Raw genomic sequence first — 22,728 nt, forward strand, 5'->3', positions numbered from 1 at the left:
CCCCCATCCATGTGCAGTGGACGGCAGGCAGGATTTGGTGGCAGTCTTCACTCCCTGGGGTGGTAGGGGTGGGGGGAGTTTGCCAGCTATAGTGGAATTTACGTCAGTTGGCTCATTAGTTACCAGGGAAACCATCAGAAGGGCTCGCCTCTCACTGGTCCTTTAATAGGAACAATCTTTAACTGAGGTCTGAGGCAGGTACCTAGGACGGTCAGTCTTGTGAGTAAGGTGTAGGTGAAGCAGGCGCTGGTTGAACAGGATATGTATAGACGGCAAAAAACGGCCATCTTGAGGGGCCTGACTATACAACAGCCAAAAGAAAAAAGACTTAGACAATCTCTCCAAAGAGCAGTTGGGAGGATGCTAGCCACAAATTGGGCACAATCACACTTCCGTACAGTCATACTTACAGGGCTTACAATCTGACATTTGGCTGTCTGCAAAAGCAAGAAGTGACATTTGCATGTCCCAGTGGGCAGAAAGCCAAGCCAAGTTTTGAGGACGCAAAACAAGAGACAATCAGGAAAACAATAACTATTTTGGGAGGAAAAGGATCAATAACCAATTCGGGGACTTCCCTGTTGCCACAGTGGCTAAGGCTTCGAGGTCCCAATGCAGGGAGCCTCGGTTTTATCCCCGGTCAGGGAGCTAGATCCCGCATGCTGCAATGAAGAGCAAAGATCCTGTGTGCCGCAGCTGATACCCAGCATGGCTAAATAAATAAATAAATAAATAAATAAAATAACCAATGAGTATCCCCAAACCAAATTGTAATCAGAGTCACAATCTCAAAAACTAATTCTTACAAATGCTTTTCTCCTGCCAATCTGAATCTGGAAAGGAATGGATCTTTATCACCTTTGTCCAACTGGCCCACCCAGGTAGAGATCTAAGAAACTAACACAGCAAGAATTCTGCCAGCTTATGTCAGAGGTCTAGGGTCTCTGACTACAACCTCAGGATTGAGCAGGGTGTCCTCAGGAGATGGCGCTCCATGGTGGGTGACAGAAACAGTAAGAAAGAAAAGAAGTTTTCTTCCACTTTTTGAGGGTCCCTAACTGGGTCTGAAAATTAAACTGACAAAGACAAATTGAGAAAAGCATACAGATTTTATAAAATATTTCTGTGTTTTGGCGAGACTTCCACAAGAGTCTACACAAAAGAATGAAAACCCAAAGATAAGACCAGAGTAGGAAGCTTCTGTACCTTTTAGACAAAGAAACAACAATAAACTTGCAGAGAATTGGCCAGTCGGAAGGGTTTGGGCTAGGAGTCCTAAATGGTGAAAAAGTACCTCGGAAGGTAAGATTTAGCTTAACAAGGTTTACGCAGATTTCTTGGCCCCAAATTTCCAGTCTGATGGTGGGAATGCCTTCCTTCCTCCTGGTGTAGGGAGGGTACTTTTCACATGGGAGTTTTATGACCTGTTTCAAGGAAGAAGGGAGAAAAGGTGGGGGAGGTCAGATAGAGTGAACTTCCTGCTTCTGTTGTTTCCTCAAACTCCTTCAGCTTAAGATATTAATAGGCCAAGATGCCATATATTGGAGCAGCATGACTTGAACCCCATGAACTTCTTGGTTGCTATCGTTGCCTCTGTGGAGTGTCATTTTCTGCCAACATTCTGTGGGTCATTATCTTTGGAAAACAAATCTTGGCCAAACAGGAGCACTTGAAATAATAGATAATGTTTTGATTACATTGTTCACTTTTCAAATCATTTTCATATGCATTCTATCCTTTAGTTTTTGAACTAGCCCTAGGTGCTATAACCATCTGCATCATCTACACTTTATAGAAAGTTAAACTGTGACTCAGAGAGAGTCTTATCCCACTTTATTTTGAGACTACTTTAATTGTGCAATTGTGTCCTCTCATTAGAGTGTAATCTATATATGTATACATATGTATGTATTATGCTATGGTTGCAACTTCTGAAAATGAGAAAATTCTCCACTTATCCTTTCAGCAAACTGCTTAAGGCTACATTTGGCAAATAAGGAACTCAGTCTTTCAAAAACATCCTTCTTCCTTTTTCAAAGATGGCTTTGATGAGTAGGTAATATTTTTTACAAAGTATAAAAGAAATCTACAGCAAAAATAGCTATTTATTTCATCCTATGAGGAGGCAAAACTCTATTATAATCAATATGAGAAACATAATTTAAAAGAGCTTTCATCCTATGTGAAGCTGCCAATGAGATCACTAATATCAAATAGGAAAACAAAACATAATTGTTCTTTCTTTCTTTCTTTCATTTTTAAAATACTGTTTTTCTGATTTTCCATAATTATCATGTATAAATGTTCAGTTTAGTTCAGTTCAGTCGCTCAGTCATGTTCGTCTCTGTGACCCCATGGACCGCAGCATGCCAGGGCTCCCTGTCCATCACCAACTCCCGGAGTCCACCCAAACTCATGTCCATCGAGTCGGTGATGCCATCCAGCCATCTCATCCTCTGTCATCCCCTTCTCCTCCTGCCTTCAATCTTTCCCAGTATCAGGGTCTTTTCCAATGAGTCAGCTCTTCGCATCAGGTGGCCAAAGTATTGGAGTTTCAGCTTCAGCATCAGTCCTTCCAATGAACACCCAGGACTGATCTCCTTTAGGATGGACTGGTTGGATCTCCTTACAGTCCAAGGGACTCTCAAGAGTCTTCTCCAACACCATAGTTCAAAAGCATCAATTCTTCGGCGCCCAGCTTTCTTCACAGTCCAACTCTCACATCCATACAGGACCACGGGAAAAACCATAGCCTTGACTAAACGGACCTTTGTTGGCAAAGCAATGTCTCTGCTTTTTAATATGCTGTCTAGGTTGGTCATAACTTTCCTTCCAAGGAGTAAGCGTCTTTTAATTTCATGGTTGAAGTCACCATCTGCAGTGATTTTGGAGCCCCAAAAAATAAAGTCAGCCACTGTTTCCCCAACTAATTGCCATGAAGTGATGAGACTGGATGCCATGATCTTAGTTTTCTGAATGTTGAGCTTTAAGCCAACTTTTTCACTTTCCTTTTTCACATTCATCAAGAGGTTCTTTAGTTCTTCTTCACTTTCTGCCATAGGGTGGTGTCATCTGCATATCTGGGGTTATTGATATTAATGTTACATTCACCAAATAATCCTAAACAAAGAAATATAATTTGAGATAACTTTTGTTCCAAAAATCACAGGTTTTTTCTTCTCATTTTTAATGATCTCAGCTTTTGAATTTATCAACTGGCTTCTCTATGTTTTTGTTTGGCCATCCTACTCTCACTTGAAATCAACATTTTTAAAACTAAGTTAAATTTTCTCCCTAACCAAACTACATTTATTGGCATCCCAATTTCTGTCTCTTTTTCATTCAAGTCCCAAACTTTGGAATTTTTTTCAGCCCATCTCTAGCTACTCATTGCCTCTTTAACGTCTTTCCATCCAGTGCATGTCTTTGTCAACACAACTTGACGTTTTCTCCACATGGAATTCTTCTTTGGGGCTCACTCACTTCTGGTTGTTAGGCCACCCTTGTTATAAGAAGTTTCCAAAATAATTTATTGACTCATGTCATTTCCTTGCCCAAAAGCTAGTTCTATGGATTGTTGGAAAAAGGGCTATTCCAGGTCTACATGCTAAGTTGCTTCAGTCATGTCTGACTCTTTGCGACCCCGTGATCTATAACCCACCAGGTTCTTCTGTCCATGGGATTCTCCAGGCAAGAATACTGGAGTGGATAGCCATTCCCTTCTCCAGGGAATCTTCCCAACCCAGGGAAAAAATCCACATCTCCTGCATTGGCAGGTGGATTCTTTACCACTAGTGCCACCTTCCAGATCTAGGAATACCTCGTGCCAGAAAGCAAGGATGGGCTCAAGAATGACAGGGATCGACTTAAAGGGCTGTTCCCACTGGTCATATTTGGGCCACTTGTGCACCTAAAATAATAACAATTATGAGTTATAACACCATGAATTAGAAAATCCATGAGTCCACAATAAAGCAGAAAGAGAGAGGCAGAGAAGAGAAACAAGAAATAGAAGTTCTTCTGTGCAGAAAAATGATAACTTACAAGTGTATGAAAAATGATAGAGTTAGAAAGCAGCATTGGGTTTCCCTGGTGGCTCAGATGATAAAGAAACTGTCTGCAATGCGGGAGACCTCAGTTCGATTCCTGGGTTGGGAAGGTCCCCCGGAGGAGGGCATGGCAACCCACTCCAGGATTCTTGCCTGGAAAATCCCCATGGACAGAGAAGCCTGGCGGGCTATAGTCCATGGGGTCGCAAAGAGTCAGACACAACTGGGTGACGAAGCACAGCACATAATACAACCACTGATTATGATAATTGGCCATCAGTGAGTATGAGGGTCAGTAGATGCCAAATCCATCCATTGAAATGTCTTTTGGGAACAAGATATGACAGTATCTAAGTACTAGCTTGCAAATTACTTCCTAATTGCAAAGTAGAAAATATCCATTTATAGATCCAAAGGACACCACTTTAACCAAGAGATCAAATTTAGCATCATCAGTAGCAGTGAGAGGCCCATAATGAACACATACAGATCAAGTGTTCTTGCCAAAATGTGTCATCCAAGTCCAGTTGTGAGGAAACAATAAAAAAAAACCCTAAATGTGAGACTTTCTACAAGAAAACTGGCTGGGACTCTTAAAAAATAGTTGAATATCTTGAAAGAAAAAAAGTCAGTATGAATAGTATAGATTAAAGGAAATTAAAGAGATGTAACCTTGTGCATAAACCTTCATTGGCTCCTGTACAAAAAAGTGGAAACCAATTGCAGAGTAATAGAATATAATTATTCTTGGAAGATAAGTACTGGTGTTTAGGGATGAGATATCCCAATACCTGCAACCTATTTTCAAATGGTTAAGCAATAAAAATGTAATAAATGTATATTTAGATAAATAAATTGATGTGTGTATAGATGTACATATACCTACAGAGAAGGAGGGAGGAGCAAGCAAGCACAAAATGGTAGAAGTCACAGGAGGTGAGTCTAAGTAAAGGGTAGGATGCTTTCAACTTCTGTGTAAAGTTGAAAAATTTTTAATGAAAAGTTGTGGGAGGAGAGAAGCCACTTGCCCAGAAGGATGAAGTCTGATCTCCTCGACCCAGCATCCAAGGACATCTTTTGCCTGGATCTCCTGGGCCGCATTCACTTTATAAGCTGGGTCGTGTCCTGTCGACCCTGTTTTCCCAGTATCGGCACGATGCCCGTTCGGTCTTCACAGACTTCTCCCCTCCGCTCCTCTGCTGGAGTCCCTTCTTACTCTTTTTACTGGAGTGTAATTGCTTTACAAAGCTGTGTTGGCTTCTGCTACGCAATGAAGTGAATCAGCTGTGTGTGTGTGCATATGTCCCCTCCCCGGATATGTCGAGGCTCCCTCAGCACCCCACCCCACTCTCTAGGCCATCACAGAGTACCAAGCTGAGCTCCCTGTCCTTTATAGCATGTTCCCACTAGCTATCTATTTAATACAGGGAATATTACTCAGCCATAAAAGGGAACAAAATTAGGTCATTTGTAGAGATGTGGAATTCCCTTTTAGAGCAGACCAATCTACTTAATCTCACAACTTAGCTTGTATAGATCTATCAGTGAACATTGCTCATTCTTTCTACTCAAACGAAAATACTTTGCTCCCCATCAATCCATTCTCACTTGAGTATAAATATGACCATATAGGCTAGCACCTGCTATTTCCCTACATATTCCTATATGTGAAGATATTCAATTATGATCTTAAGAGAAATACAAGGATCTTAACTTTTGATTCTTAGAGAATCCACTCTACCTAGGAAATAACATCTTCAATAGAGGAGTATAGATTGATTGATACACATCCCTTTATTGTATTCATGTATGAGTTGATCATTATTTTGATATCAAACTTCCAGAAAAAAAGGAAGAAATTCAGTAAATTAACTAATTTTCTCTGTGACATGCCAAGGGAAAAAATCATTTAAAAGCTTATTTTTCAGATCAAGTGGGTTTGGATTAAATGTTTCTATTTTTCTGTGAACACTGGTATTGCACAGACTGCAATAGGCTTAGATGAGCAGGGGAAGGTTACCTACCTGACCATTTGCTTACAGTATCCTCTTATCTCATTCTATGGCACTAACCTCCTTCTATGTTTAATTTAGACACTGCTGTCGATGATCTTTTCTGCTCTCGGAATTGCTTTCTCTGGATACTGCCTGGTCATATCTGCTCTGGGCCTTCTTCAAGGCCCATATTGCCGTACCCTTGATGGCTGGGAGTATGCCTTTGAAGGCACTGCAGGACGGTAAGGAATAATTCCCTGATTTGGGAGGATATCTGAAAGTCAGAAACACCTGACTTCATGCTCATACTCACTTTCCGTGATCCCTCTGTGGTTCTGTGTGTCTACCTTAGTCCAGAATTTTCTTAATAGCTTACTGATATTCTGAGCAATTTGTTCCTACATAGATCATTGTTTATATATCTGTTTTTTCCTCCAGTCTTTTAATGCCACATGCATGACAGCATGTTGAGGCTATCGTGAGCATTTCCAGATCAAAGACATGTTTCTGCTCTACTGAAGAACAGCTTCGTGGTCACTGTGGTCTGGCAATTGCTGGAGCTTTGGGGATCCAAGTTGCTCTGAGAAGTCAGTCTTATTTTGTGACCAAGGCACGCGGGAATGTAGACTCTTGCAGAGCCTTTGTACAATGGCTTGGCTGGGAGAGCGTCACGGTGCCCTCGAACGGTGCCATCGGGGCTATTCCATCAGGAGCCACACAGAGACAGAACCAGGCAGGATGGGCAGCGAAGTGCGGTCTGAGATCCAAGCACACAGTAGGTGCAGGAGTTTGTGGAAGCAGCCAGGAGCTTCCTGGGTGTGTCCTCAAGAAGAGTCCGAGGGGGCGTCTTGCTCTGAAGGCTGGGAGCTCAGTCAGGCGCGGAGGGACCCAAGCCTGGATTACAGAATGCCTCACACTGGCATTGCACTGGACTCACAGGCCCTTCAGCTTGAGAGGAAGAAGGGCCCAGACAGAGATATAGGAGAGATCCACTGAGTCTCTCCGTGTCTCATTCTGTGCTCAGAATTCTAACGGAATAAATGAGGGAGGGTCTGTACCTTTCCTTGGGGAAGTGACACTTTCTTCTCAGTTCCCCATGACTGGCTCTATCATTCAGTCTCACCCATGGGACTGCCCTGGTGCTCCAGTGATTAAGAATCCACCTTCCAAGGCAGGAAGAGCCTTCCAGTGGCAAGAACTAAAGAGCCTCGTGATGAAAGTGAAAGAGGAGAGTGGAAAAAACTGGCTTAAAACTTAACAAAGGCAGGAGGAGAAGGGGATGACAGAGGATGAGATGGTTGGATGGCGTCACTGACTCAATGGACATGAGTTTGAACAAGCTCCAGGAGTTGGTGATGAACAGGGAGGCCTGGCGTGCTGCAGTCCATGGGGTCTCAAAGAGTCGGACACGACTGAGCGACTGAACTGAACTTTGAATGCAGGGGACATAGGTTGGATACCTGGTCTAGGAACTAAGATCCCACACGGGTACATGCTGGGTCGTGTCTGATTCTTTGTAATCTCATGGACTGTAGCCCACCAGGCTCCTCTGTCCGTGAGATTCTCCAGACGCGAATACTGGAGTGTGTTGCCATGCCCTTCTCCAGGGGATCTTCCTGACCCCGGGATCAAACCCAAGTTCCTTGCATCTCCTGCATTGGCAGGTAGATTAGTTACCTCTGAGCCACCTGGGAAGCCCAGGATCCCACATGCCCTGGGGCGACGGACTGACCCACTACTGAGTTAACGCAGCCACAAGTGAAAGTAGAAACGCAAACATTTGAAAAAGGGAGACGAAGCTCGCATGCATTTCAGGTCTCACATAGTCACCTCATCCTGCTGGAGAGAACAGCTGCCTCTGTGCCCACAGTTGCTTTTATTCCAAAGCTTCCACAAGGTGCCACATGCTGTGAGCAGAACTCTCCTTCAGGTCTGAGAACCTAGAAAATTATTTCAGGTTTCTTCTGAACACCTGGAGGAGACACTCCTTTGGGACTGAAGGGGCTCGGGAAAGCGGGCCTTAATGTAGAAAGTCCCAATGGGTACAAGGAGTCATTTTTTATGCTGTCAAACCCTTAAAATTTTCCCACCACCAAACCAAATAAAGCTCCATTTTCAATGTGAAAGTTGCCCAAATCAGTTTTTTTTAAATATTTATTTTATGTATTTTTTGGTTGTGCCAGGCCTTAGTTGCCCCTTGCAGGATCTTTGATCTTCGTCGTGGCATGTGACATCACAACTGGGCCCCCTGCATCGGGAGCTCAGAGTCTTAGTCACAGGACCACCAGGGAAGTCCCCCCCACCCCAGACTGGCTATTCGTATGTACATTTATTCAACAAATATTTATTAAGCACCTACTATGTCCAGGCCTTGAATTAGGTGCTAGAGAATCAAAAATAAATCACACAGGTTCACTTCCCTCTAGAAGTTCACACAAACCTAAGAGAACGTTCTGCTGAGATGACAGCCTTAGAACGTACATTTCCCTTGGAGCACAGGGCTTGTGAATCTGGGTTCAAGTCTCCCCATCTCCTACTTACAAACTGTATGGCCTTAGACAAATGTCTGGATATCTCCGTGACTCTGTAAACTGGAGGTAATAATCATTTCGCATAACTGAAAATTAAACAGAAGTGAACTTTCAGATGTTCAAACTGGTTTTAGAAAAGGCAGAGAAACCAGAGATCAAATTGCTAACATCTGCTGGATCATCAAAAAAGAAAGAGAGTTCCAGAAAAACATCTATTTCTGCTTTATTGACTATGCCAGAGCCTTTGACTGTGTGGATCACAATAAACTGTGGAAAATGCTGAAAGAGATGGGAATACCAGACCACCTGACCTGCCTCTTGAGAAACCTGTGTGCAGGTCAGGAAGCAACAGTTAGAACTGGACATGGAACAACAGACTGGTGCCAAATAGGAAAAGGAGTACGTCAAGGCTGCATATTGTCACCCTGCTTATTTAACTTATATGCAGAGTACATGATGAGAAACGCTGGGCTGGAGGAAGCACAAGCTGGAATCAAGATTGCCGGGAGAAATATCAATCACCTCAGATACACAGATGACACCACCCTTATGGCAGAAAGTGAAGAATAACTAAAGAGCCTCTTAATGAAAGTGAAAGAGGAGAGTGAAAAAGTGGGCCTAAAGCTTAACATTCAGAAAACTAAGATCATGGCATCTGGTCCCATCACCTCATGGGAAATAGATGGACAGACAGTGGAAACAGTGTCAGACTTTATTTTTGGGGGGCTCCAAAATCACTGTGGATGGTGACTGCAGCCATGAAATTAAAAGACACTTACTCCTTGGAAGCAAAGCTATGACCAACCTAGAGAGCATATTAAAAAGCAGAGACATTACTTGGCCAACAAAGGTCCATTTAGTCAAGGCTATGGTTTTTCCAGTGGTCATGTATGGATGTGAGAATTGGACTGTGAAGAAAGCTGAGCGCCGAAGAATTGATGCTTTTGAACTATGGTGTTGGAGAAGACTCTTGAGAGTCCCTTGGACTGCAAGGAGATCCAACCAGTCCATCCTAAAGGAGACCAGTCCTGGGTGTTCATTGGAGGGACTGATGCTGAAGCTGAAACTCCAATACTTTGGCCACCTGATGCGAAGAGCTGACTGATTGGAAAAGACCCTGATGCTGGGAAAGACTGAGGGCAGGAGGAGAAGGGGACGACAGAGGATGAGATGGCTGGATGGCATCACTGACTCGATGGGCATGAGTTTGAGTAAACTCTGGGAGTTCCTGATCGACAGGGAGGCCTGGCATGCTGTGATTCATGGGGTCGCAAAGAGTCAGACACAACTGAGCGACTGAACTGAACTGAAAGCACAAATTGAATGTAATAATCTGTCAACATGCCAAATTTTATTATTAAAATCATGGCTTTGCATAACCGTCTTTACCATGTAATGTCTTCCATCTGCTAAGTGGTGGGCAGGTTCAGCCTTTGGTTCAGCCACTGGCATCCTGATCAGTGAGGATCCTGAATCAGTCCCATTCAACAGGCATTTGTTGATCTTTGCAATGTGCCAGGCACTGCCTTAGGCCTTAGATGTGCCTGTTCAGAGATGGATAAATCACTGCAGTGTTCTCACAGTACACTATTTAGTGAAGAACTAGATACACAGATATAACTGTGGATATATTTATAACATAATGAAGTAAATGCCGTGTTAAACTGTGTATAGAGACTGTGGAAAGAATAAACATCAGGGCGAACTTCTCTGTTGCTTCCCAGATCCTGCCAGTGTACTATTACTGCTAGTGTCTCATTCTATTTATACAAGGAAAATAAATAGAACCATCTCCTAGGATAAAAACAGAAATCTTGCAAGTCATCTTCCTTTAAGGTGTTGGATGATCTGTGCAAATGATAGACTGGGAACAGTCGAGAGAAAGGATCTTGAAGTCATTATCTTTCCTGGTACCTGAGACTGAACTAGGGTTAGGAGGGTGTGTGAAGCGGCTCTTGGGACATGATCACAGGAAATTACATCTGCATCATGCTTTATAGATTCCAAAGCATTTGTACATTCCTGTCATCAAATATTCACAATAACCCTAGGGTTAGGTATTTTACAAGCATTGGCCAGATCGAAGAGGTAAAGTCCCTAGCCCTAGATCCTACAGATTCAGGAGTTCTGAGTCCATATTCAGTACTGTTTACCACTTGAGACATCCGTTAGCAATATCAAGAAATTTTCAAGATTGCCTCTGAATGTCCCAGAACATTGGGAAAAGGAAACAAAGAAAGGGAAGGAGAGTTACGTGCCACTTGGCTGGCACCAAGGTTGCCTGAATGGCTGCTTTGGGAAAAATCATCTTGTTATTAACAAGATATTTACAAACAACTCTGGCCTGAAATTGGACTTAATTGTTTTTCTTTGGAGGATTTTTTTTTTTTTTTACTTTTTTGAGGCAATCAGTATTTATTTCAATTTAGTTCAACAAAGCGTGTCACATTTGGAGAAATGCTAATGGCCATAACTGACCTGGAAGTGGGCAAAAGTCAGTCAGGATAATTCAGCGTGGTTTTGAGATTATCTTAAAGTGAAGATGGTTTACTCCTCAGAATCCTGTGCTCAGCTAGACGAATCAAACTGTTGGGTCTTATGCATTTTCCCTTCCTAAGCTGAATCTTCTTAAAAGCTGCAGAACATACTGTGGACCCTGGGCCAGCAGCATCACCTGAGAACTTAGAAACACAAAGTCTCCAGTCCCATCCAGACCTTCTGAATCTGAAGTTATGGGCTGGGGCCCAGGAGTCCGCATTTTCACAAGCCTTCCAGATGATCGATGTATGCTCAACTTCACTCTTTTCCAGTGGCTCAGCAAAAACCTGCCTGTAATGCAGGAGACACAAGAGACTCGGGTTCAGTCCCTGGGTTGGAAAGATCCCCTGGAGAAGGAAATGGCATCCACTCCAGTATTCTTGCCTGGGAAATCCCATGGACAGAGGAGCCTGGCAGGATACAGTCCCTGGGGTCGTAAAGAGTCGGACACAACAGAGCACGCAGGCATGCATGCTCAAATTTTAGAACCACTGTTACAAAGGACTTTGGGACAGAGTATAGGAATAACTAGCATCCTTTCTCTTTGCTGTTTTACCACCTGTTATTTTATATCCACTGCTAGCTCAGCCCTGTTCCTGAGAGCCCGAGCTAACTTCAGGGTCCTAGGAAATGGTCAGTCTCTGCCTCTCTTGGTGTTGACATGTGTAGCTTCTCATTGCCGCTGAATTCTTCAGTATGCATCTTACCTCCTAAGTGAATTAAAATTGTCTGAGGCATGATCACCATAAACATAGTGCAGTGCTGTGCATACCCCATGTTCAATATTTATATTTGATAATTTGACAGATTAATTAATGTTGAATAACATTATGTTTTTAATCATACATATTAATTTCCCAAACATACAACAACTTGCAGCCTTCTTCCTTGGACCAAGTCTTTAGGCTTGGCCATGCATCATTTGACAAACGCCTTCTTCTCTCAGTTTCCTTACAGATTCCAGAGAATGGGTTCAGTGCCTGGAACCCGCGCATGTAGTGGAGTGGAACATCATCTTATTCTCTATTCTCATAGCTCTCAGCGGGCTTCAAGTGGTTGTCTGCCTCATCAGAGTGGTCATCCAGCTGTCCCAGGCCCTCTGTGGGACCTATTCAGTCATTATCCAGGTAACAGACCCCCACTGGCATCTGTGCTTCCTCCTTTCCCTCCGCGGTCCAGGAGTCAATGTGTCTTGCTGAAAGACTTTTTGGAATTGCATCATTTTCCTTCCATTCCTACTGCCCCCATCTTTACTCAGCCTCTAATATCTCAGTTTTTTCTTATATTCCAGTCTGTCTGTTAGCTTGTCTAAATGGACTGAACCAAAGGAATAATTGTAAAATCATCTTCTGTGTTCCATGGTGAAAACAACACGTGTTTTGAATGAGCAACATTTCTATGTAGAGATAACTCAAAGCTCAAAGAAATCTGGCCATTCATTGAGAATGTCCCTGTTCATACAATTGTTGAAGGCTCACAACCTAATCCCAGTGAAGTAACTTCTCTTTTGTATGCTGCTACATTCAGCTATTCATAATAATCTTTCTTTATTATGGAGTTATTAGTGGTTTTGAGTGGTTTTGAAGAAGGGAAATATGTCTTTATCCTGTTGAAATGACAGTACTTCTGTTTCATCTGCTAAAATATTAATGTTAATTTAATTATGGTTGAAACTGCTAAAACCATTCAGCAAGTTCAGACTAAAGAGAAATCAAGAATGAGACATCCTGCATCTTGTTTAACAACATATAATAGTTAATACCTTTTCTAGTAGTTTCAAATAGATATTTTCTAGTTCTAACACGTTTAGAATGTAAACCATAAATTTAAGTTGCTTCTTGGATCATGGATCATTAATCAAGTCAAGTTTACTCACTTTGTTTTTCTTCATTTTTTATAGCCTGGAATCATTTGACAAGGACAAGAATGTTTTTCTTTGTCAAGATATGGCCATCCGCCTGTGTCTCCTGGATGGACTGGAGGGTCACATTCAGATGAAGGTTTCTCCCTCCGGATGGTGTTTGCTGTCCTCACCGCAATGCTGTCCTTTTAGAAATGTTTCCAAAGCTATGTGTGTCGGGGTCTTCAGAAATGTTCATATCTTTTTGATCAAATAAAATGAAATAAATCCAACTTCAATAAACTTCACTCTGAAAATAAGAATACAAGATAAAACTTAATGCAAACACATATATTTGAACATCACTTAATATTCTGGAAAATTAGAAATACCCAGAAATCGAACTTTATGGAAAAGATTAAATAAAGCATGGTACATTCTTTGTAATATGATATAAAATGATGTTTTAAAGATAATGAGTACTGGGGCCTTCCCTGGTGGTCCAGTGGTTAAGACTCCAAGCTCCCAGTGCAGGGGGCAAGGGTTGGATGCCTGGTCAGAGAACTAGGATCCCATGCACTGCATAGGGCAGCCAAAAAATAAATAAATAAATAAAGATTGTGAGATGTACCAGTGAAAAAGCAGGTCACAAATTTATATTTGCAGTATAAGCATAGTTATCTAAAACAAACAAAACCAAACAATCAAAATATAGGTTAAAAACTAAATCTAGATGGATTTACACAGAAATGTCAGCTGTGGTTGATTTGGGTCACAGATGACCCTTCCTACTTTTCTATATAGTCCATGTTTTCTTTATTACTTTTTACTATTCAAATACTTTTTAAAAAACATATTCTTACTGTAAAAATTTTGCTATTTTTCCAAACTTTAAAGGAATATGCTTTTTCCAAATGTTTTCCAACCCTGACTATCTGTAAACATCACAGAATAACACTTCAGTCAATGTTCAGTGGGGAAAGTGGTGAGATAGATTAGCCAAAAAAAGTTGTATATAAACTTATACAACCTAACTGAGCCCTTGGCCTTATTTTCTCAGTCCTGGTGGTGACTACGGTGGCCTGCAAGAGGCTGACTTGAAATGAATGAGCAGTTGAGGACACGCTTGGTGGTTTAGAGAAAGTGACCACTGACTAGTTGATACCTGTGTCATGGGAAGTTACCACTACTGTATTTATTTTTTAAGTTTTTTAAAAGGTAAAACACTTATGAGCTTTCTACCTATACTTGGTGTAACTTCCTGGAGGACGGCAGTCATGTCTTATGTTTTCCCATCATCCATAGGGCCTAGCACAAAGTGGGCATAGGAGATACTTGACGCGGGACAGTCATGCCAGGCTCTTCTGCTCTCTGGGGCTGCTCCACGGAGTATCTGTCTCCATTATGGGCCCACTGGGCCTTAGCGCTTCTGTCACTTCCCCACCGCCTTTCCCCATTGACACCGTCAATGCTCTACCAACACCTGCTCTAAGACAAAGCTGGGCGATAGTAACCAGCAGTCTGGAGAACGCCTCTTTCCTTGGCGCCTGTTGGACCTATTGTTCGTTGTTCAGTCACCCAGTCATGTCTGACTCTTTGAGACACCATGGAAATAGCTATAGCTCAACCTATAGCCTCTTTTAAAGAAGCTGCCCTGTCCACAGCCTTTGCTGAAGCTAGTGAGTATCCTAAAGCAAGCCATGTTGGATACCACATGCTCCCCACGCCTGGGACCTAACTAGCAGAGCTGGGAGCAGCACCCGAGTCATAGGCAACCTATTGTTACTCCAGCAGCAGGTGATTTAGACTAAAGGCAAACACTGTCCAAATGAGATTGGTGGTTATTCTTCCTTGAAAATTTGAATTGCAAAACCAAAAATGAAGCAATGCAGACAATGCCGTCAGGAAAATAATTAAAGATGAGGAAGAAAGTCAACATCAGAGAGTTTCTCTGATTACTTTATCATGTCCATAAGCTCTCCACACCCAGCAGTCTTGTTTTTCAGGTCTCTGGAAGCCTCCTCTTGTAAGTGAACTTCTAGCAGGCCAGCACCCCGGGTTTTGTCAGTAAGACTCAGTCGTGTTTAGATTCAGTATGGTACCGCACATTGAGTGGGCCGTGAATCAGTGTCACGGAACGGCTTCCCAATATTCCCAATTGGGAATATTCTCTAGCAACAAGAAAGAAGAAAGGAAGTAGAAGGTGTGTTGCTCAGTCGTGTCCAACACTTTGTGACCCATGGACTGTAGCCCGCCAGGCTCCTCTGTCCATGGGATTTTCCAGGCACGGAGACTGGAGTGGGTTGTCATTTCCTTCTCTAGGAGATCTTCCCAACCCAGGGATCAAACCCATGTCTCCTGTGTCTCCTGCATTGGAGGCAGATTCTTTACCCGCTGAGCGATCAGGTAAGCCACAAGAAGGGCACAGTCAAATTCAGTACAGGATATCTATCAGTAAATCAAATATTAACCAGCCATCCAATTTTTTTAATATATATGTTTAAAGAGTATATGCTAGGAATTCCCTAGTGGTCCAGTGACTAAGACTCCACAGTTTCACTGCCTAGCCCAAGTTCAATCCCTGGTCAGAGAACTAAGATCCCGCAAGCCAGGCAGTATGGCCAAAAAAGAGTATATGCTGATGCTGCAATTTTAAGTAAAACATCTGTATACAAATTTTTCTATGCAGTTTGAACCCAAATTTTCAAATCACCATGAAACTACATGTGGACATGTACAAACATTCAGACACATAGAAAAAATACCTAAAAGTTAATAATTAATAATTATCACCTAATGACGAGACCATGGGTTGTGTTTCTTTTCTTTATATTGCTCTATGTTTCCACATTTTCCTTTGAAAATGCATTACTTGAAGAATTAGAAAAAATAAATGTCATTTTTAAAAACGTATCCTCTAATCCTTTCTGAAAAATCCATTTGAGGACCTTAAAATCGGAAAGAACTGGACATGAAACTGTGTATGATAACCTTTTCCTTACACTTTTAAGAAGGGACCTATTTCATTTTTTTAAGTCTCAGAGAGGTGGAGTATCGCAAATTAATCCTAACGGAGAATGATTTCTATTTTGTCCATTTATGCTCTTATATTTATTATCTCTCTCTCATTTTCCTTGCTTCTTTCTCATTGTACTTTCTCTGACTTAAATTGAAAGCCTAGTTTATTAATTTTTAATTTTTCTTCTTTTTTTAAGCATGTAAGCATGTAAGTGGTCCCAGGACTTCCCTGATGATCCAGTGGTTAGGAATTCGCCTGCCAAAGCAGGTGAATGGATTCAATCCCTGGTCCAGGAGGATTCTGTGAGGCAGCTGAGCCCACGCGCCCCAACTACTGAGCCTGTGTGCTCCGGCTGCGGCAGCCCGGGCCCTGGAGCCGTGGTCTGCGACGAGCGGCTCCGGCAGTGAGAGCCTGCGCGCTGCGGCTGGGGGGGAAGCTCCGCCCGCCGCGACCAGAGAAAGCCTGTGTGCAGTGACAGAGGCCCGGCGCAGCCAGAAATCAGTTAAAGAAAACAGACTGTAGTGGTCTCCTCTTATCTGCAGGAGATACACTCCAAGGCTCCCACCGGATGCCTGACACCGTGGGTAATACTGAACCCTATACATCCTACCTTCTTTTCCCACACCTATAAACCTATGGTAGTTTAATTTACAAATTACATACAGTAAAAAACAACAACAGCAATATCTAATAATAAAGTAGAACAATTATAACAACATCTTGTAATAAAGTTTGTGAATGTGATCTCTCTCAAAATATCTTATTGTACTGTGCTTATCTTTCTGCTGCTGCTGCTTATAATATGAGAAAATAAAATGACCCTGTGATGCGATAAGGTGAATGATGAAGGGATTGTGACACAGAGTTAGGCTACTATTGATCTTCTGCAGGAGGATCATCTGTTTCCAGTTATCTGGATCATTGAGCCATGATATCAATAATGATCAGATGCGGGGAGTGGATGATGTCAATGGTTGGGGATCTCGAGCAGGACGGAGTAGGACCACATAAGATTTCATCTCACTGCTCAGAAGGCATGCAATTTAAAGTGTATTTAATTACATTTTTGAATTTTCCATTTAATATTTTCAGACCTCAGTTGAAAATTCAGAAGGTGAAACCATGGGCAAGGGTGGGACTAGTTTATTCATTTTTATTTAAGTACTACTTTGGCTGCATCTCACAAGCTTTGAAATGTTGTCTCTAACTTGTTATTAAGTTATAAATATTTTCTAATTTTCTTTGTAATTTCTTTCTCAAGCTATGAATGTGCTTTAAAATTCCCAAATATATGAGTTTTTGTTATTTTTTGAGATTTCCACTTTATATGTATTTTGATCATAGAATGTGGCATATATGATTCTGATACTATGAACATTTTAAGGTTTGTTTTCTGGCTGAAATTTATAAGTGTTCTATATACTTAAATATTTTGTCTTCCTCAAATACTATGTGTCCATCAGGTAAACTGCTAACTTTGTTGTTCATATCTTCATGTCTTTCCTTTTGTTTGCTTGATCTAGAGTTTCTATGAGGTATCAAATACTGGGTGTCCATCAGGTAAGCTGCTAATTTCGTTGTTCATATCTTCAATATCTTTCCTTTTGTTTGCTTGATCTAGAGTTTCTGTGAGGATTAAATGAGCATATATATGTGTGTGTGTGTGTCTGTGTGTAGTAACTTTATCTATTATATATGTATATTTATATTATATAACATATAAGATGTATTTATATACAAAATTATATCACAGATATATATATATAAAATGGGGTCTGACACATGGATGAGATTTATAAGTGGCCTAAACATCGTGGATTAAAGATGTACTCTGGAGTCATATCACTCAGATTCAAATCTGGGCTCTGCCTTATTTGCTGGGTGACCCTGGTCAAGTTTACTTAACCTCTCTGTGCGTCAGGTTCTGAATCTGTAAAACAGGAATAATAATAATAGAGTTGTTGCAAAGACTGAGTTAGTACATATAAAACTCTTAGAACCATGGTGACTTAACCCTGAATCCCAGTGCAGTCAGAGAAGATTTGAAAGGGTTGGACTTGGAAATGCCACAAATACAGCAGAAGGGACATAGAGTAGAAGGAAGTCACAGTCATAGGAATAGCACAGGGTGTAAGGTTTGGGGAGAGAACGCAGTTAAGGTAAGAGGCATTGCTAGGCTAGACAGAGTGCAGGAGAGACCAGCTTTTACCACCCTCTCTGAGACTGTGAACATAATGGCCATCAGGTTCCTAAAACCCCAGCCTCTGGCCAATACACTTCCATCTCACTGAAAAACTCTTAAGTTTAGTTCAGTTGCTCAGTCATGTCTGACTCTTTGTGACCCCAGGGACTGCAGCTTGCCAAGGCGTCCCTGTCCATCACCAACTCCCAGAGCTTGCTCGAACTCATATCCATCGAGTTGGCAATGCCATCCAACCATCTCATCCTCTGTCGTCCCCTTCTTCTCCGGCCTTCAATCTCTCCCAGCATCAGGGTCTTTTCCAATGAGTCAGTTCTAATCAGGTGGCTAAAGTATTCGAGTTTCAGCTTCAGCATGAGTCCGCCCAATGAATATTCAAGACTGATTTCCTTTAGGATGGACTGGTTTGATCTCCTTGCAGTCCAAGGCACTCTCAAGAGTTTTCTCCAACACCACAGCTCAAAAGCATCAATTCTTTGGTACTCAGCTTTCTTTATGGTCCAACTCTCACACCCATACATGTGAGAGCTTATGGTGAACGATGTCGAATTTGTGATCTCCGAAGATTTAGCTTCGGGACCAGGGACCAGGCTTGATCAGTCAAGAGCTTTTGTGTAGCAGAGTTTTATTAAAGTGAAAAGGACAGAGAAAACTTCTGACATAGACATCAGAAGGGGGATGGAGAGTGCCCCCTGCTAGTCTTTAGCTGGATGTTTTATGTCTGTTAGAAATCTATAAATCAGATAGGAGAGGTACCTCAAGGCTGACGGAGTTTCACCAGGCCGCTCTCCCACAATAGGCGTTTTTGAAATAGGACAGCATGAGGTTTGTCATCCCCCAGTGGTAAAACAATTGATATGAATACTGGTTCGTTGAGCTATTATCAGCCCAAGATTTGAGAAAAGTTAAGTTCTGGTGGAACCAGGTGTCGTCATGGTTCCATAGAACCATGAATTTTAAGAGAAACACAGAAAACACAGAATTTTAAGAGACACCTGCAGTTAACACGGTAGGTGTTGCGAGAGAGCATCAGAGGGCAGACACACTGAAACCATAATCATAGAAAACTAGCCAATCTGATCACAGGACCACAGTCTTGTCTAACTCAGTGAAACTAAGTCATGCCGTATGGGCCACCCAAGATGGTCGGGTCATGGTGGAGAGGTCTGACAGAATGTGCTCCACGGGAGAAGGGAATGGCAAACCACTTCAGTATTCTTGCCTTGAGAATGCCATGAACAGTATGAGAAGGCAAAATGATGGGATACTGGAAGATGAACTCCCCAGGTCAGTAGGTGCCCAATGTGCTACTGGAGATCAGAGGAGAAATAACTCCAGAAAGAATGAAGGGATGGAGCCAAAGCAAAAACAATACCCAGTTGTGGATGCGACTGGTGATAGAAGCAAGGTCCGATGCTATAAAGAGCAATATTGCATAGGAACCTGGAATGTTAGGTCCATGAATCAAGGCAAATTGGAAGTGGTCAAACAGGAGATGGCAAGAGTGAACGTCGACATTCTAGGAATCAGCGAACTAAGATGGACTGAAATGGGTGAAGTTAACTTAGATGACCATTATATCTACTACTATCAGCAGGAATCCCTTAGAAGAAATGGAGTAGCCATCATGGTCAACAAAAGAGTCTGAAAATCAGTACTTGGATGCAGTCTCAAAAACGACGGAATGATCTCTGTTCGTTTCCAAGGCAAACCATTTAATATCACGCTAATCCAAGCCTATGCCCCAACCAGTAACACTGAAGAAGCTGAAGTTGAATGGTTCTATGAAGACCTACAAGACCTTTTAGAACTGGCACCCAAAAAATATGTCCTTTTCATTATAGGGGACTGGAATGCAAAAGTAGGAAGTCAAGAAACACCTGGAGTAACAGGCAAATTTGGCCTTGGAGTACAGAATGAAGCGGGGCAAAGGCTAATAGAGTTTTGCCAAGAGAACGCAGTGGTCATAGCAAACACCCTCTTCCAACAAAATAAGAGAAGTCTCTACACATGGACATCACCAGATGGTCAACACCGAAATCAGACTGATTATATTCTTTGCAGCCAAAGATGGAGAAGCTCTATACAGTCAGCAAGAACAAGACTGGGAGCTGACTGTGGCTCAGATCATGAACTCCTTATTGCCAAATTCAGACTTAAACTGAAGAAAGTAGGGAAAACCAATAGACCATTCAGGTATGACCTAAATCAAATCCCTTATGACTATACAGTGGAAGTGAGAAATAGATTTAAGGGACTAGATCTGATAGACAGAGAACCTGATGAACTATGGACAGAGGTTCCTGACATTGTACGGGAGACAGGGATCAAGACCATCCCCAAGAAAAAGAAATGCAAAAAGGCAAAATGGTTGTCTGAGGAGGCCTTACAAATAGCTGTGAAAAGAAGAGAAGTGAAAAGCAAAGGAGAAAAGGAAAGATATTCCCGTCTGAATGCAGAGTTCCAAAGAATAGCATGGAGAGATAAGAAAGCCTTCCTCAGTGATCAATGCAAAGAAATAGAGGAAAACAACAGAATGGGAAAGACTAGAGATCTCTTCAAGAAAACTAGAGATACCAAGGGAACATTTCAGGCAAAGATGGGTTCGATAAAGGACAGAAATGGTAGGGACCTAACAGAAGCAGAAGATATTAAGAACAGGTGGCAAGAATACACAGAAGAACTGTACAAAAAAGATCTTCATGAGTCAGATAATCACAATGGTGTGATCACTCACCTAGAGCCAGACATCCTGGAATGTGAAGTCAAGTGGGCCCTGGAAAGCATCACTACAAACAAAGCTAGTGGATGTGATGGAATTCCAGTTGAGCTATTTCAAATCCTGAAAGATGATGCTGTGAAAGTGCTGCACTCAATATGCCAGCAAATTTGGAAAACTCAGCAGTGGCCACAGGACTGAAAAAGGTCAGGTTTCATTCCAGTCCCTAAGAAAGGCATTCCCAAAGAATGCTCAAACTATCGCACAATTGCACTCATTTCACACACTAGTAAATTAATGCTCAAAATTCTCCAAGCCAGGCTTCAGCAATATGTGAACCGAGAACTTCCAGGTGTTCAAGCTGGTTTTAGAAAAGGCAGAGGAACCGGAGATCAAATTGCCAATATCTGCTGGATCATCAAAAAAGCAAGAGAATTCCAGGAAAACATCTATTTCTGCTTTATTGACTGTGCCAAAGCCTTCGACTGTGTGGATCACAATAAACTGTAGAAAATTCTGAAAGAGATGGGAATACCAGACCACCTGACCTGCCTCTTGAGAAACCTGTATGCAGGTCAGGAAGCAACAGTTAGAACTGGCCATGAAACAATAGACTGGTTCCAAATAGGGAAAGGAGTACGTCAAGGCTGTATATTGTCACCCTGCTTATTTAACCTCTATGCAGAGTACATCATGGGAAACACTGGGCTGGAAGAAGCACAAGCTGGAATCGAGATTGCTGGGAGAAATATCAATAACCTCAGATATGCAGATGATACCACCTTTATGGCAGAGAGTGAAGAGGAACTAAAAAGCCTCTTGATGAAAGTGAAAGAGGAGAGTGAAAAAGTTGGCTTAAAGCTTAACATTCAGAAAACTAAGATCATGGCATCTGGTCCCATCACCTCATGGGAAATAGATGGAGAGACAGTAGAAACAGTGTCAGACTTTATTTTTCTGGGCTCCAAAATAACTGCGGGTCTGTGACCTGACCAGTAACACTGAAGAAGCTGAAGCTGAATGGTTCTATGAAGACCTACAAGACCTTCTAGAAGTAACACCCAAAAAAAAGATGTCCTTGTCATTATAGGGGACTGGAATGCAAAAGTAGGAAGTCAAGAGATACCTGGAGTAACAGGCAAATTTGGCCTTGAAGGACAAAATAAAGCAGGGCCAAGGCTAACAGAGTTTTGCCCAGAGAGCACAATGGTCATAGCAAGCACCCTCTTCCAACAAAACAAGAATGTCTATAAGGAGTAGAGGCAACTCAAGTTTAGTATTATGAAAACACTACTTATATTCAGCAAGACTCCAGCCAGTTCTGCTTCTTGCTTTGTGAGATGAAAATGGGAATTAGGGACAAGATTCCAGTCTTGGCAGGAAACCTAAGCAAAGAGTCAAGTTTGAAGGTGTGTAATGGGGCAGGTGGGGAGGTTTTGCAAACCTGGCCACCCAGCTAAGAGCCAACCCATGCCTGACCCAAGGAGCACAAGCAATTCAAAATAAAAGGTTTTTCTAGGTTAATATGAAAACACACACATGCATACAAGTGCACACATGCGCACACACATCTAATTTCATGCCTGCCTAATATTACATTAGATTTACAATAAATAGGTTTTCTTGTTTTTTGTTTTTTAAGACACAAGCTAACAAATATGGGCAAATCATGGGAGGAGACAACAGCAATAAAATTTTGGATGCTATGAAGCATACTGATGAGATGGAACTGAAAAAAACAACTCAAAAAACATGAAAATCCCAAGCTGTCACTGGCTAAATTGTGAAAACCTGACTTATATCTTGAAATCTTCAAAAAACTCCCAAGTGGATAGCAC

General features: G+C 42.0%; 1 protein-coding gene across 1 annotated transcript in view; it reads left to right on the top strand.

Annotated features, from left to right (window-relative positions):
* TM4SF18 (transmembrane 4 L six family member 18) overlaps positions 1-13,255 on the top strand; it is a 30,278-nt gene extending 17,023 nt beyond the window's left edge. The window contains exons 4-6 of the mRNA XM_020911517.2: positions 6,143-6,285; positions 12,059-12,239; positions 13,013-13,255. Coding sequence (XP_020767176.2) covers positions 6,143-6,285; positions 12,059-12,239; positions 13,013-13,027 — 339 coding nt within the window. The 3' untranslated portion in view covers positions 13,028-13,255. The remainder of the gene's footprint in view (positions 1-6,142; positions 6,286-12,058; positions 12,240-13,012) is intronic.
* Positions 13,256-22,728: the final 9,473 nt, after the last annotated feature.

This window comes from Odocoileus virginianus, chromosome 4, assembly GCF_023699985.2.
Source record: "Odocoileus virginianus isolate 20LAN1187 ecotype Illinois chromosome 4, Ovbor_1.2, whole genome shotgun sequence".
Taxonomy (NCBI): domain Eukaryota; kingdom Metazoa; phylum Chordata; class Mammalia; order Artiodactyla; family Cervidae; genus Odocoileus; species Odocoileus virginianus.